Genomic DNA, 15,945 nt, shown 5'->3' with positions numbered 1-15,945 from the left:
ATCCCTTTACACAACAATATATCAGCAAAAAAACATTTTTTTGTTTGGATTACGAACGATTGGAACAAATAAATAAAACCAAGTACTGCGGTACCGAAAATTTCATTCAACGTATGTAAACTGTACATATATAATGGACAAAGGTAAATGCGACTAACCTGGTCATGCATAGTATACTAGCAACTACGGACAAAACTAGGTTCAAATTTCAGCTAACACCGACACAACAATCTTATCTATATTTCAATCATAGCTACTCCGTATAATTTTTTGAAAAAACGGTTACTTTTGCATATATAATTTTTTGCTGAAAAGCTCGCCCAGGCCATGACCTGATGAGCTTGTGCTTAGCTCCGTCGTACTACCAAACATTTCTGTAATCGCGATAATGATCATCACCATAATTCACCATTCATCTTTGATTAATTTCTCTTGGTTAAAATTGAAAACTATTATTATTATTATTGATGCTTCTATTTTCACTTGAAGACGATCCGGCATTATTCACATTATTATTGTTGCTTCCCGTATTATTTGGGACGTACGCATTATAATTATAGTCCCCTATATTATTCCTTTGCATGAACATGTTAGTGTCAATGGGACTATTATTACTTGCACCACCATACTGCTGTATCCCGTAGCCCATGCCTGGCCCGGCCCCAAACACGGGCGGGCTCGGTGAGGGGAACGCAATACTCGGCCCGCCGGTGAACTGCTGGACCATGGCCCGGAAGTTGGACGCGTCCGTGTTTAGCAGCGTGGTCGGGGTCCTCCTAGAGGCCCGGGTCCGTCGTCGAACGGGCTTTGAGACCCGACCATCCGGGCCCGATCGGACCTGACCGGGCTGGAGGGGAGTGGTGGCAGTCGCCACCACCGTGGGCTCAGAGGCCCGGCCCGTGAAGAAAAGATCGGGAGGTGACGTGGCGGCGTAAGATGGTGGCACTTGTTCTAGTGAGGGAGTAGTGTTGTTATTGTTGTTTGGGTGGAAATGAAGCCAATCACTTGTGCTAGACATAATATCATAATATGTGTTTATAAGAAAAGAAAATGTGAGAATTATTAAGAATTTATGAGGAGAATAATAAGGGGAGAGGGAGGAGATTATAGTTCATAGTTGGTGTATTTATTGGTGAAGAGTTAACCTATATCATGGTCAAAAGTCAAAATAATTAGGTGATTTTGATTGTGACTTTAAAGTCTTTTTCATAGCACATAGATTCTTTACAATTTTTATTTGATTTGTACGTTTGAAATTTTCAATTTAAGGAATCAAGTGTTACATACTCCTTCACATGTGGTGGTGTAATTAAATGAGGATTAAATTGTTTTGTTTTATAAAAGTTGATGATTAAGTTTAATTTTGTGAAATAACATCTAAGTGATAATGAAATAGTTACATGTATGATTGATTTCACACAACTTTCGTATGTACGACTCTAATGTTTTACAATATTAAATATTTTCACTTTCTTGAAATATAAAATCATTGTTTTCAGGCATTGTACGAATTTTTTTGTCAAGAATCACGCACAACGAAAGGTATAGACTTATCAATTTGATGTTAAAAACTAGAATACTGTCTTTATTTTGTAATAAAATAGGAGCAGGGGCGAAGCGAGGATTAAAAATTTGGGGTAGCGAAAATATCAAGCGACTTTTCATTAAAATGGAAGTTGCGAAAAAACGTGCTTAACATATAAAAATTCAAAAATAAACGCACAACCAACAATCAAATGATTAAATGAACGATCGATACTAACTTAAGACTCATTTTTTAAGTCACAATTTACCTTTATTTGATTTTTAGACTATAATTTCAATTATATAGCTCTGTGATACAAAAAAAAAACGGTTAACCGGTGCCCCGTAATGTATTAAGATTTTCACATTATGATTCGACAACTTATCTTCATTTTACACGATTTAGAAAAATTTAAACATTATAACAAACATAATTATTAGGTAAAATAGAAGAAAAAAAGGTCCATACTCCCTAGTACACAATATAATGGAGATCGCAAATTCTAGTATAGACCGTTATGTGTGCGACCCAAAAATTTTGACCACTTTTGAGTAAATAGTGATCACCTTTGGAGAAATAGTAACCGCTTCTTATGACTAAAAAATTGACCATTTTTTTCAAAATGATCACTATTTAACATAAAATGGTCACTATTTTCCAAAAAATAGCCACATCTTAATTTACTCGGAAAGAACGATTGTACACAAATTACGTAATGTTGGGATTCTAATGGAATTTATTTTAGAGCAAAAAGAGAAAACAGAATGGCATTATGACTAATACAAGTCTCGAACGCGGAACCTATTGCTTGGAGTACCAATGTTTTACCGTTGTGCCATGTTAGTTTTGCTGCAATAATAACACCTTAACTTTTAGTTATCTTTAGCGCCAGATCTGGGGTAGCAAAGGAGCAGCGTCTAAATTGATTTTTTTTACTTTGGGGTAGCGGCCGCTGCCCCTTGCTACCTACTGGATTCGCCCCTGAATAGGAGAGACTAATTCATTTTTTGCAAATGAAAGTATTAAAAAGGGAATTATCCATTAAATTAACTTTAATATTTTAAAGAACACTCATTCAACAAACATTCGCTAAGAAATACTCGTAAAGTCCTAATCTACTAATGTGAATTTGTGAATCAACATAACAAAGATGAACCTAGTGGGCACGTGAGGAAGGGGATAATACTTAATCACAAAATCTCATTATAGACGGCACATATTTGTCTATAATTAAAGACGGGCCAAATATAATATCACATTTCTAATAGGACAAACAACAAGTGGGGTGGTAGGGGCCAAAAATATCACCACTTTCAAGTTATTTGACCCGTCTTTAGCTAATATCCGTCTAATAGCGTAGGGGAGGGGTTACCTGGAAGGGTCAAAAGAAAGGATAATTCCGCGAAGGTTGGTAGTTTAGCAGCACTCGCCACTCTGTAGTGAAGTCATTACCTCGTGTTAATCTACGTCATCCACCATCGTAGACTATATGATGAGGTCAACTTTAAGCTACTCCCAAACTTTCATGACTAACTATGAGACCATATGCAATGGTGAAATTTTCACCAATTTTCACTCTATACTTTTCACTCGCCACCTCAGCTAATCCCGTCACAAGCTGAAGACCTCTCACAAAAAGGGAGAGGGGACAAGGTGGGGCACCTCCCATGTGCTTCCCCACTCACCTCTCATGGGTATTTTGTGAGAGGAAATGGTATCCGTCACAAGCTTATGACGGATATCGCCGTCTTCAATGAGATTTTGTGCCAAAATTTATCAAAAAAACATCAAAAAAACACTACATTAACAAATACTCAATTTTTCTTATCTTTCATACTTTATTATACCCCACATATCCATATCAACATTTCACTCTACCCACTTATTTTATTTGCCAATGTTATACGATGTGCTTTTGGTGTATGTGTACTGGTACTCGTCGTTTTGAAATGAGAAAAGCAAAAACAAAGCAATGGGACCACATGCACTGACAACCAGGCCCCATATTTGCTCTTCACAAATTTTCGGACAGGCGAAAATTCACACCCTCTCTTTCCTCTTTTATTGTTTTTTATTCAAAAAGCAATTTTCAGCATTTGTGTGAGAATGAACGAAGACCCATTGTGGGTGCTCTGATCCTAAAGAGAAGTAATACAATAATTAATGAGAATATATTCAGCCATGGATGAAAAAAAAATATATTTTTCCAGTTTTTCATTACAAAGGGCGACCAGTCTACCAATCTTGCTGACACTTTCTTGCTCTGCCACTAAAATAATAAAATTTGAACTAATTCTTTTGACATTTTCAGTAGTTTTTTTTTTTTTTTTTGACAACGGAAGGAGAATAACTTACAATGTTCTACCAGTTACAATGTAAGCTACTCAACTAGGTAGCACCAGAAAACCGATAGCTAAATCTAGCACTACAAAGTCATACCTAAGAAAAACATAATAATAATATAAAGCTAAAGTTACAACATTAAGATAAACCATAACAACGGAGCAATGATGGTAGCGGACAGAAGATTGGCCAGGAGCGAGAGTACCAGCTTCATAAGCATATGTGACCTCCAAAAACCGTCGATACATACGAGCCGCAGAGAGACGATAACAAAGTATACTTACGCTCTTGCGAAAAGATATGCATTGGTCTTTCAAATGTGACCAAGTATGGTCACAAGATACGAGCAGACAATTAAGCCGGAAAAAAAAATCACCGAACAACAAAAAAAATAGCACAGTTTACATTCTAATCTAGAACATAAATTAGGAACGTGCTACAATACAACGAGAGAGAATCCGCTTCACAAGCGTTGTCGTCAATAGAAACGTATGTAGTGTCGTAACAAGTATACAATTAACAATACAGCCACAGATCTTTCAAGTTCTTCAGTTTAAATTTTCAACCAACACTGAATACAAAAGACACGTGTGGGCCGACAGTCGGACACCTACTGTATATAACATTTGTACATTACACCTTCAGGAAAAAAAAAAAAAAAACAGGCAGACATTTCAAACAGTATGTCACCGACGTACGACATGTTACCTACACGGTTATACTCGGCAATTTCTTCTCTTCTTTGGTTTCTGATCCCTCCACATGTCGTGCCTCCAATTTTGGTGCTTCGTTTTTATCATCTTCGTCGTCGCTGACATCGTCATCGTAATAGTACTCATCTTCATCGTAGTAGTAGTCATCATCGTCATCATAATGGTCAAAGTATTCTTCACTTTCATCATCATCTGCCTTACCATTAGCCAGCAATCCTGCTGCCTGTTGCCCCATCAAACGCTCTTGGATTCGGTCTCGAATGGCGGTTCCCTGGTAAAATATCCAAAATACAAGATTATCGAAACTGAACTTATGAATAATCCACAAATAAAAGTTCTATATCCCCCTTGAAGCAACAATTTGCCTTTTTAAAGCGGTCTCATATTAATATAATCTTAAACCAACCATACTATACAAGATCGTATTAATTAACCCACTAACTCGGAAATAACTACTCCATTTAATTGTCATTTGGGTAAGTCTCACGATGATATGTACAGTATTATCATTAGGCCATCCCATACAGAAATTTGTGTTGGAGCAATGTATATTACCATTTTATGGCATCCTTCTTCAAACATCTCAAGAAATCCAGCGACCCATCGATCAGCATTTTCCACCCATTCATTATGATGAACACCAGCTGTTTTGGCAACAGTCTGGATCTGTAAAATAAGAAATTAACTCATCATAAATAATGCCAATTATAATCTCTTCAAGCCACCACCAGCTCTTTGACCAAATACAATAACTGACCAAATTCATGAAGGCAGATTCAATAACTGAGTGAGAGGTAAAATACTACGAGCTTCCAACACAACTGTAAGGATCCAGACCATCCAGTGACCCAAAATCACGTCGACACCTTTCATAACCAAAACATTGATTGTGTGCCTACCAGCTCTATTACCATACATCAGAAATGTGGATCAAAATGAATCTCGGCCTTTGTTAATCAGCAAAGCATAAAGTTAAAGACTAAAGAGGAAAGGAAATCATGCTTAGTTCATACAATAGATAAGCCAACCTTTTTTTTTTTTTTACCTTTTTTAATAATAATTGTTTCCATTTCTTAGCAATCACTCCCTACGTTCAACTCATTTTACAACATAATTCAAAATCCCCCTCAAATATTCATACTTCATAAATCTAGGTACCGAGAATTTCGAGTATTTCCAAACTGCCTTTCTCAAAGTAAAAGCTTTGATCATGAGAAAACAAGCATCACACTACCAAGCACCATGTTCGGTAAATGTAGTAGATGAGAAGATCACATAATAAGACCAAAATAAAAATAAATTACCAAGCCACTCTCTCCCTAAACCATCACTAGCTCTCACCCTTCGTTAACCCCAATTCCCACACTATCGAGCTTCTCAATCAATGAAGTCACCAGCTTCCACTACAATGAAGAAGCCATCTACCTCCTATTTCTCCACCAACAAAGAAGCAGAAAAAGGGAGGGTTAACACTTATGGTATCTTTTCAGAATGCCGCCAAAGTTCGGCTGATGCTGGGTCGTGCAGGAGTAAGAGATAAGTTAATTTTCAGGGCGATCACCACTTCAAAACAGAGTATCGCAAGGGTGATTTGTGTTCCGCCAATGCTAATCCTTAAAAGTCAAAGAGCTTACAAATAAATTAAATAAAAAATACTACCTCTTATAAACATTCTTTCTACTGCAGATGAGGTTGGTGGGCTACCATAAATTGTCCTCAGTAGTTGAAGACAAACAAGACTATGAATACAGCAGTCATTTCTTTATTTGATGTGACTCTTTCACATATGATTTCCAAATGAGGCAGCTACAGATTCTGCTCATCTCCAAAATATGTTGGGAGTAATAACGTGTCATAAGGAGATAAAGAAAGTAGGTAAGGACCAAAAAAATCCGACGAGGCAAGCAACCAGAGAGCATAGCAAAAAAAAAAAACACAACACTGAACCGTAAAGAATCTAACTTCAAAATTGGATGTGACCAAGATAGAAGAATAATGTAATTGACCATGATGGTAATATACTCCCTAGAGAATACATTATATTGTACAGTCTGACTGTGGCGATAATTGATAGATTCTGGCCTAAGTAACAAAATACGAAACCTTATAAAAGCCAAAAACTATTTACAAGAATTGAATTAAGAGAGCATCAAAGACAACGCAATACATCAGGATTTTTGCTAACAGAACTTGAAGTATCCTAGCAAAAAAAGAGGTAATTGCTCATACCTTTTCCTGCTGCTCTTTGACTTTCTCATGTAGTTTCTTTAGCCTCATATTGACTCTTAACCTCTTTTCCTGTAAAAGCAAAGAATAAAACAATGAAATTCAAGATAGACAACAAAAAGTGGCCAGCAGCATCCGTACATCTACATGAACGATCCAAACATCAACAGCCAAGAACACACCTTTACATAACTAAGATTTAGCTCCTTTCTTGTATATCCTCGTGCCAGATTTCGCATAACATATTGGTTATAGTCCTTGACAATCCTCATAATGATGTCAGAAGTCGAAATACCATCCGTCCGCTGGGTTTCCTTGAACCTCCCGGCAGCTTTCACCTGCATAATGAGGCTAAGTTAATCAAATGCATTCTATACATGCTTTGAGAAGAAGCAAGGGTTGAATTAATTGAACTTACAAATTCATAGACATCCTTACCGGCTCCACTGGTATCAGCATAACTGTAGGAAAATGATAGAAACGATACACAATGTGTCAAGCGTTATACCATTAACGCGGTACAGTAAAGAAGAAATCTGTAAATAAATCATAGACAATGATGAACACATCTCGTGGCCTAATTTTTTTACCAAAAATTTAAAACAAAAACTTGAATGGACCAAAATATGAAAATCTTAAATCAAGCTACCTGTCAAAGCTTTAAAAACACTTACGGTAAGGAATCATGAGCCACAAAATCGATTTTATGCTCATCTAGAAATTCTTGATTTACTACCCACGGTGCATCAGGAATAACTTCGTCAACCCATCTGCGATAAATAACTAACAATTGTGATAAAGCAAACAGGAAAACTATCTATATAATGCAGTAACATGAAGACAAAAATCAATGATATATTGATAGGTCACTTGCTCATGTAAGACTCGAACACTAAGGTCTACTGTATAAAGCATTGGCCTTGTGATTACCTCATGATCATTTACTTTTCGTTAATTATGGTTTCTAGGTTCATATCTATTTTAGATGAAGCCAATGACTTATTTTCTTGTCTTTGGTAAAAAGTGAAACAATTCCAACTGACATTTAAATGGTTGTTTGGTTGCACACACTTGCAAGTAGGAACTTGCAATGCCTAGGAATTAGGAAGAGTTATATCACGTAATTTTAAAATTCATGTGAACCGGAAAATGTTGCTTGATTGCATATAGGAGTTTGATATAATATTGCAATTGTGACTTATCCATCACGGATGAATTGGAAACTAAAATTCCTTGGAAGTTCCAATTCATGTGAATTGAAGTACCCAAACAACTTGCCCATTTCGCAAGTCAAGTAAATTGAAATTCGTGTGTTTCTCATAGGGTAACCAAACGACCAGTTGTAACTCATGCGGCCTTATTCTTAAATAATGACTTTTTTAAACAAAATCAGCAACGACCACTAAAAGGGATCTGGAGCACTCGTCCAACAAGTTGTTTGGGTCTTTGGGAAAATAAGAGTAAAGAGACCTAACAAGATTGCATACAATTTGCTCCATAAGATATATACGGGATCCTCATACTCATTAGGGATGAAAGGATTGAGAAAGAGAAGCTTACTTGCAATGCCGAAGAGACTCGTATCGCTCAGCCTCGGTCATAACAGTTTTACCCTTAAACCTGTGGGTAATTTCATCGCTGCAGACTCCCACCAACAAATATGTATTTGGGAATCTACATACAAAAAGCAGAAGGAAAAAAAAAACAAAAAATCAAATATTATTCAACAACATACGAAGATATCATCAATTCATCATAATCACCGACCCCAGAATGACCAGCTTGATTATCACACACCATCATTCCAATGTAAACAAATGATTGGGACGGGGAGAGTATAACAAAATCAACAAAACAACCATTAAAACCCAATTAAATTAAACAATAATCAGAAAACCCAATCGATCAATCATCAAAATTAAACCCAAAAAAAAAAACATACGATTTTTTGGCTTGTTCAAGAGAACGAGCATGACCAAAGTGGAAGAGATCGTAGATGCCATCGGCGTAAACCCGTACGGGTCGGTCCGTGGGCGGATCCAAATGCGGAATCGCGTTACGGTTATTTGACATTAATTATTTATTGATTTGATTGATTTTTGTAGAGTGAAATGTAAGAAAGAATTAATTGATTGTGAATTGTGAATCGTGGGGGTTGCCTTCTTCCTATGATTTCTTCCTCATTATTATTATTTCTTTATTTTTATTTTTATTTTCATTTTGTGTTTGTATTTGATTCGATAAAAGTCTCTTTCTCTATGTCGGCAATTAGTTTTTGGTACGGTGGTTTTTATTTAGAAGTTGATTGAATTTGGTTAAATTGACGGTTTTGGCTTACTCATTCAAGTTGATTCGATTTAAAATGGATTTAATAAAAAGAATATAATTTAAAGTTACTTTAATTGGATTGATGTGATGCTATCATTCGACCTGGAATGATAAGATTCAAAGTAAGTTATCGGGTTATTCAAAACAAAACTTGAAAAATGATGACTTCGACTGGTTTATTGTGAGTTGATTTGAATAATTTGGTCTAAAATAGTTTTACACAAAATGACTAGATTTGATCTTACAAGTACTTAAAATTCACCATGTGTCGAACTTCATCTAAATGATTTGTTTGGCAAATATATACTCCGTAGTATTGTTAAAGATTATGATTGAGAGTGAAAGTTTGTGGGTGAAATGTTTGTGTGTTTTCTTTACACCACGATCATTCCACATTTGCCCTCAAAACAACCACCCACCCATCTACAAATAGCCTCACTCTTCTAAAAATCTCCCCAACACTACAAATAGTTGTCAACCCCGTGAAACACACACTAACCCCAAAACTCCCATCTTCAGCCCATGAAATGCCCTACCCCACACGGAGTTTAACCACAAAGATATTCTACTTTGATATCCTATAGCTTAACTTGATTCCCAATTAATCAACTTTATTTCGAGTTTCGACATTCACATAATGCAGGGAAGTATGAAGTAACAAGTATAGCATTTCAGCTAAAGATCTTTCAAATGTTTCAATTAGTTTTTAACCAATCTTAAGTACAAAAAACAATCTGGGACACGCTAGGACACTACTGTGTAACATTTTTACATCACACATTCAAAAAATCAAGCAGACACTCCTAACAGTATTTCATCAACCTATAATGTTACATAAACCCGACTATTTCTTATCTTATTTGTTTTCTGGTCCTTCGGCATGACTATCCTCTTTTTTCAGTACTTTGTTGTTTTTATCGTCTTCTTTATCATCGCTGTCATCGTCGTCATAATAGTACTCATCTTCATCGTGATAGTAGTCATCATCCTCGTCATAATCATCATGATCGAAGTATTTTTCGCTTTCATCATCATCTGCCTTGCCATTAGCCAGCAATCCTCTTGACTGTTGCCCCATCAAACGCTCTTGTATTCGGTCTCTGATGGCTGTTCCCTGGTAAATGTATCCAAAATTACAAACATAATCAAATTCGAATTTATAATTATCTCCATTTAAAATTTATATAACCACAAGTGTACATTCAGCGACCAACCCGTTTACTCTAAAATTTTATAATAATATTATAAATTTGTGTTGCAGCAATGTATGATACCATTTTATGGCACCCTTCTTCAAACATCTCAAGAAATCCAGCAACCCATCGATCAGCGTTCTCTACCCATTCATTATGATGCACGCCAGCCGTTTTAGCAACAGTTTGGATCTGTAAAATAAGAAAATGAACAAATGACACTTATATATATATATATATTACCCTTAAGCCACCAACAGCTCTATGAGCAAAGCAATCCACATAGCTAAAGTACTTTAAATTAACGTGTACATCATCTTTAATGCCCTTAAGTCCTTAACAAGGCAAATTCAAAACTAATGCATGAAGCAGAAGAATATAAGAATTACTCGTAATAGTTTTAAGATCGAACTTCCAAATTTAACATTGGTCGAATGTCTACTACCATACATTAGAAAAGTGGATCAAATTCAATGTTGGCCTCTGTTAATCCACGCAATGAATAAGCCAACTTTTATTCCTTTGTCCATAAAAAATCCCATTTCGTAACATTGCCCCTTTTGTTCAACCCTTGTTCACGCCTTCACGGTGTGATTAAAATCTTCCCTCTTTTATTCTGGATATACTTCATGAATCAAGATAGAATACTCCAGACTAAGATACCGACAATTCTGATTTTCTGAGTATATTTCCAAACACCCCTTCCCAACTTAAAAAGTTGGCCGATTAGGGGATAATTTTACATCATTGGTCAACTCCTGCCAATAACGGGGGAGAAGGTCGGAGGCTGGGTGGTGGCAGCCTAGGAGGGGTGATGGATGGTTTAGCACTTTAGTTTTCCATTACCTCATGCCAGTTTTCATGTTGACAAGCACATACATTACATGGACGAATTCAGTTGCGCGAATGTTAATCCTTTAAAAGTATAATGAAAAACTAACACCTCTTCAAGATACATTCTTTCCATCTCAGACGAGGGTGGTGGGAATGCCATAAGCTCTCATTGCCCACAAAAAATGATGAAGAACAAGACTGAATATTGCAGCCATTTCTTCCCCTTATTGACTCTTTTAAACCTGCTTTTCCAAACTACGCAGCTACAAATTATGCTTTATCTTTATATATGTTTTATTAATTAGTCATTGCCACATTCTTTGAGACTAGTCCCAAACAAGTGTGAACAGCCAAAAAGTAAATCAAGATAAAACATCGGACCGAACAAGGAATAGGCTAAAAATTTGGATAAAGATCAGACAGAAGGACGCAGTTGACCACGATATCAATATGTTCCACAAACAGCACAATTGACGTTTTATATATTCTTGCCTGAATGACAGAATAACAAGCTTAAAGGACGTAACCAATAACTATTTATACTGGTTGTAGTAAAAGAGCATCAAATATTACACACATACATAGAGTTTAGATAAAAGTACCCGCCAAAAGCCAAGAGAGGGATAAATAGCTCCTACCTTTTCCTGCTGTTCTTTGACTTTCTCATGCAGTTTCTTAAGCCTCATGTTGACTCTTAACCTCTTTTCCTGTAAAAGCGAACAATAAACTATGTAACTACAGGCAAACCATTTAAAAATGGCCTGCAACAGGGATCCCTACACCTACATGGACGATCCACATTAAAACATCGACGACCAAGAACACACCTTTACATAACTAAGATTTAGCTCCTTTCTTGTATATCCTCGTGCTAGATTTCGCATGACATATTGATTATAGTCCTTGACAATTCTCATAATGATGTCAGACGTCGAAATACCATCTGTCCTCTGGGTTTCCTTGAATCTTCCAGCAGCTTTCACCTGCGTATTAGGCTAAGTCAATCAAATTCATCCAATAAATGGTTTGAGAAAAAGTAAGGATTGCTGATAGTTTTAAATTGAACTCACAAATTCATAGACATCCTTACCAGCTCCACTGGTATCAGCATAACTATAGGAAAAAAAAAGACATACACCATGATGCGTTAAAAATTTAGAGAAGAAACTAAAAAACAAATAGGTGATCGATGAAGCAATTAAAAATTACTAACAAATCTCAAATACTTGAACAGACAAAGATATGAAAAACTTGAATCAAGCTACTAGTGTAACATTTATTTAAAATCTTGAAAAGGATTTCCAAGTAAGTTGAAAAGCACTTACGGTAACGAATCATGAGCGACAAAATCAATTTTGTGCTGGTCTAGAAATTCTTGATTCACTACCCATGGTGCATTAGGAATAACTTCATCAACCCATCTGCGATAAATAGAGAAACAACCAATTTAACGTAGTACTCGTAACAAAAAGGGGCAGTTATCTATGGTATATCTCTTGCTCATGCAAGACTTATCCACTAGGGTCTACTGCATAATGCCGTCAGCTTATAATTAACTTTTGTAGTTACGGTTTTTAAGTTCATATCCATTTCCGATGAAGCCAACAACTCATTATCTTTTGTAGGGACATAATGGAACAAACCAAAATGACTCTTGAAAATCTTGCCACCTTATTTTTACATCAAGTAATGAATGGTCGTTCCTTTTTCTCTGATGATGGTCAATTTGGAACAATTACTCAATAAATGCAACGGTAGGATAATCAATAATGTACATCATCTCACAGCTCTTATCATACGTGACAAGGTCCTCTTCAATGAAACTAGGGTATAAAAAAGACAAAACTTATAACACTTAGACTTTAAATAAATTCCTAGAGTAAGGTCTTCTATACAAATATCACCAACAAATACCAAAATGGATCTCGAGCATTAGTCCAACTTGATATTTCGGAGGAGTAAAAATCTGATATGATGTCCAAAATCCAGATAATTAAGTAAAGTGTTACCAGAGAGAAGCATACTTGCAATGCCGAAGAGATTCATATCGCTCAGCCTCGGTCATGACAGTTTTACCCTTAAACTCGTGGGTAATTGCATCGCTGCAGACCCCCACCAACAGATACGTATTTGGAAATCTAAACAGAAAACCAAATAAAAGCAATCAAACACTATAAACTCCACAACCTCAATTCAGCAACAAATAAAGGAAACATCACAATAGTCAACTCCAACATGATCCCGCAATTTACAGAAGCCTTAAGGCAATGTATAATGTCGTCTTTTACGAACAATACACTGTGAATCATTCGTAATGCACCAACAACAAAATTACCATCCTTTACTACAAATCACATTCACAAAACCGCAATGTAAGGGATAGTCTCTTTCGAGTTTTCTCCGATCTTTTCCTCTCACAAACCGATAACATAATTCTCCTCATATAACAGCCACTTGCACTTCTCATCATATTTTATTTGTCCGTTCGAGGAAAAAATTAGAGAAAAGACCAAAAGAAAAGGTCCCTAGCGTGCCTTGCTTAACCAACAAATAGCCCACAATTCAAAATAACAAACCAAATGTACCAATGAAATACCCGCTCTGTCCCAATTATTTGTTTAGCTATGATTAAAATACTGATAAACATACGTAAAAACACAATAAAAAGGGAGCATACGATTTTTTGGCTTGTTCAAGAGAACGAGCATGACCAAAATGAAAGAGATCGTAGATGCCATCGGCGTAGACCCGGACAGGACGGTCAGTAGGTGGATCCATATGTGGAATCCTGCTGCTTCGGGTGCTTGTTTCATTTGTAGTATTTGACATTATTATTACTATTATTTTATTTTCTATTTGTGTGTTGAACTCTTCTCTTCCTAAGATCTCACACTAATAATCATAATCATTTCTTTATTTTTGTGGAAAAATGTTTTCAAGTTTTGTCAAAAATATCAGTCGTTTTCTCGTCCCTTGCTTATTTGATGGTGTTTCCGGATTCTCCTCACTTCCTCTCTCTATTTTCCACCCTGTCTTTACTCTTTTTCTTTTCTTTTATTTTTCTCAATTTTTTTGAGGCTCATTGATCAAGCGTTGATATATTATTCGAATATTTTTTTTATAGGAATAATATGTATTTGGAACTTTTTAAATTCGTTGTTTTTAAAGAAAACATGACCAAAAACTTAATTCATATATCACAAACATCAACTCTTTTATAGGATCGTCCTATAACATAAGACGGACCCAATAAGAGAAACTAGCCCAACAAGCTAAAAATAAATCAAAATAAAACAAAAATACAACAATCGACTAACCAATTTCTCTACCGCCCCTTCAAGCCACGTCTCCATCTCCGCGATCCTTAGCAACCATGTCCTCTACACCTCAACATGACCAAGGACTTAATTCATATATCGCAAATCATTTGAAGCAGCGTACAAAATGTTTATAAGGAGATTGCTAGACCAAAATCGAGAACCTATATGCCATGGGTTAGCATGCGCCAGGTCACGAGCGGCCCTGTTAAACGTCCTAGGAACAGAAGACTAATCAACCTTTTCAAAGTCTTTTCAAAAGTGAAAATAACCAACTGAGATCCTCTCTAGTAAATGGAATCAAGTACTTATTTAACACACACAAAAGGAGTACGATGGTAATTGCAGCAGGTATGTAATCCCTCATTTTTCTCTTGGAAAAGTATTGGAGAGGATCCTATCTCAAAAACTAACGTCGAAAACAATAAATAAATCACTTATGCTTGATCGTTGTTGATTCAAAGCTTTATCACCGTCAAGCAATCACTTTCGATAATAATATAATGGACTCGTGGTACCCTTTTCTACGGGCTTTATGAAGACCAATCAACACCGTCACCGCTTCCACAATAATGGTTAGGCCACCCCCCCTCCCCCCTTTGCTGAGCTGAGGCTCCCCACACCACTCTCCCATCTTCGTCCTTACACACCATTCACATACTCACCCCGGGAACTCCCTCATTAACCACTGCATCAACTTTGATTTTCACCCTTCCTCGACTCAGTTTCTGCCACCCGACCATGACTTGTATCAAACCGCCCCTCTTCCTCGTCATTTTTCTTTACGTCTTCCGTCCCCAACATGCCTTACCTCGCTTACCCCCTCGTCCTCCTTATATATCTCTCTATTTAGGCTTATCGTCCTCCTTATAATGTCATCCAGCCTTACCCTCTCTCCCTTAAATACCCTCTTATTTCTCGCCTCACAACGCCCAACACCCAGTATAGCAAACACCCTACTTTCCCCTCTCATCCAGCCCTTTCCACATTTCTCCTGCTCACTCTCTCACACACTCAAACCCAATGTATGCCACAATCTCCACCCTAACCCATCCCATAACCCACCCGCTTAAATACTTGGTCATAGGTTTAGGTGTTTCCATAATATTCTTAAGTTTGCATTATGAATTATGTATTTGGACTTAAATCCGATGGTGAAAAGAAATACTAACATACAATTTAATATAATTAAAAGTTGTCTTAATTATTCCCTAATACAATTAAGATGTTGTTTGGTTGTATGTAGGAATTTGCAATGCCTAAAAAGTGAAACATCACATGGTTTTGAGATTCATGTGAATTAGAAAATGTTGTCTGACTACATTAAAAAATTATAACATATGTTGTTTGTGGTAGTAAATTTTTAAATGACCTTAGAATAGCGTAACTATATAAGTGAGGTTGTCTAAATTTATAAGTTCCTAGCAAAACGAAATAAATAAATTTAAATAAGTCTTGAATCTTTG

At 36.4% G+C, this 15,945-nt stretch overlaps 2 protein-coding genes across 2 annotated transcripts; both read right to left on the bottom strand.

Moving 5' to 3' along the window:
- Nucleotides 1-4,317: 4,317 nt before the first annotated feature.
- On the bottom strand, nucleotides 4,318-9,151 carry LOC141622111 (choline-phosphate cytidylyltransferase 2-like). Its single transcript, XM_074438159.1, has 8 exons — nucleotides 8,750-9,151; nucleotides 8,368-8,481; nucleotides 7,482-7,577; nucleotides 7,226-7,268; nucleotides 6,990-7,145; nucleotides 6,811-6,879; nucleotides 5,137-5,247; nucleotides 4,318-4,852 (listed from the first exon to the last, which is right to left on the bottom strand). The coding sequence occupies exons 1-8, from the start codon at nucleotides 8,878-8,880 to the stop codon at nucleotides 4,577-4,579; spliced, it is 996 nt and encodes a 331-aa protein (XP_074294260.1). The 5' UTR covers nucleotides 8,881-9,151; the 3' UTR covers nucleotides 4,318-4,576.
- Nucleotides 9,152-9,787: 636 nt separating this feature from the next.
- Nucleotides 9,788-14,077, bottom strand: LOC141622110 (choline-phosphate cytidylyltransferase 2-like). Its single transcript, XM_074438158.1, has 8 exons — nucleotides 13,840-14,077; nucleotides 13,187-13,300; nucleotides 12,488-12,583; nucleotides 12,233-12,275; nucleotides 11,990-12,145; nucleotides 11,801-11,869; nucleotides 10,410-10,520; nucleotides 9,788-10,249 (listed from the first exon to the last, which is right to left on the bottom strand). Exons 1-8 carry the CDS (start codon nucleotides 13,989-13,991, stop codon nucleotides 9,992-9,994), a joined length of 999 nt encoding a protein of 332 aa, XP_074294259.1. The 5' UTR covers nucleotides 13,992-14,077; the 3' UTR covers nucleotides 9,788-9,991.
- Nucleotides 14,078-15,945: the final 1,868 nt, after the last annotated feature.

This window comes from Silene latifolia, chromosome X (assembly GCF_048544455.1).
Source record: "Silene latifolia isolate original U9 population chromosome X, ASM4854445v1, whole genome shotgun sequence".
Taxonomy (NCBI): domain Eukaryota; kingdom Viridiplantae; phylum Streptophyta; class Magnoliopsida; order Caryophyllales; family Caryophyllaceae; genus Silene; species Silene latifolia.
The sequence above is the reverse complement of the archived record's forward strand: the minus strand, read 5'-3'. Positions and strand labels throughout refer to the sequence as shown.

Excerpts from the sequence above, each read along its gene's own strand:
- LOC141622111 (XM_074438159.1), bottom strand. The coding sequence starts at position 8,880 with ATGTCAAATAACCGTAACGCGATTCCGCATTTGGATCCGCCCACGGAC. Across the intron at positions 7,578-8,367 it reads GAGTCTCTTCGGCATTGCAA|ATGGGTTGACGAAGTTATTC; the intron begins GTAAGCTTCTCT and ends TATTTATCGCAG. Across the intron at positions 4,853-5,136 it reads AAGAAGGATGCCATAAAATG|GGAACCGCCATTCGAGACCG; the intron begins GTAATATACATT and ends ATATTTTACCAG.
- LOC141622110 (XM_074438158.1), bottom strand. The coding sequence starts at position 13,991 with ATGTCAAATACTACAAATGAAACAAGCACCCGAAGCAGCAGGATTCCA. Across the intron at positions 13,301-13,839 it reads CTTGAACAAGCCAAAAAATC|ATTTCCAAATACGTATCTGT; the intron begins GTATGCTCCCTT and ends TTTTCTGTTTAG. Across the intron at positions 12,146-12,232 it reads GTAAGGATGTCTATGAATTT|GTGAAAGCTGCTGGAAGATT; the intron begins GTGAGTTCAATT and ends CCTAATACGCAG.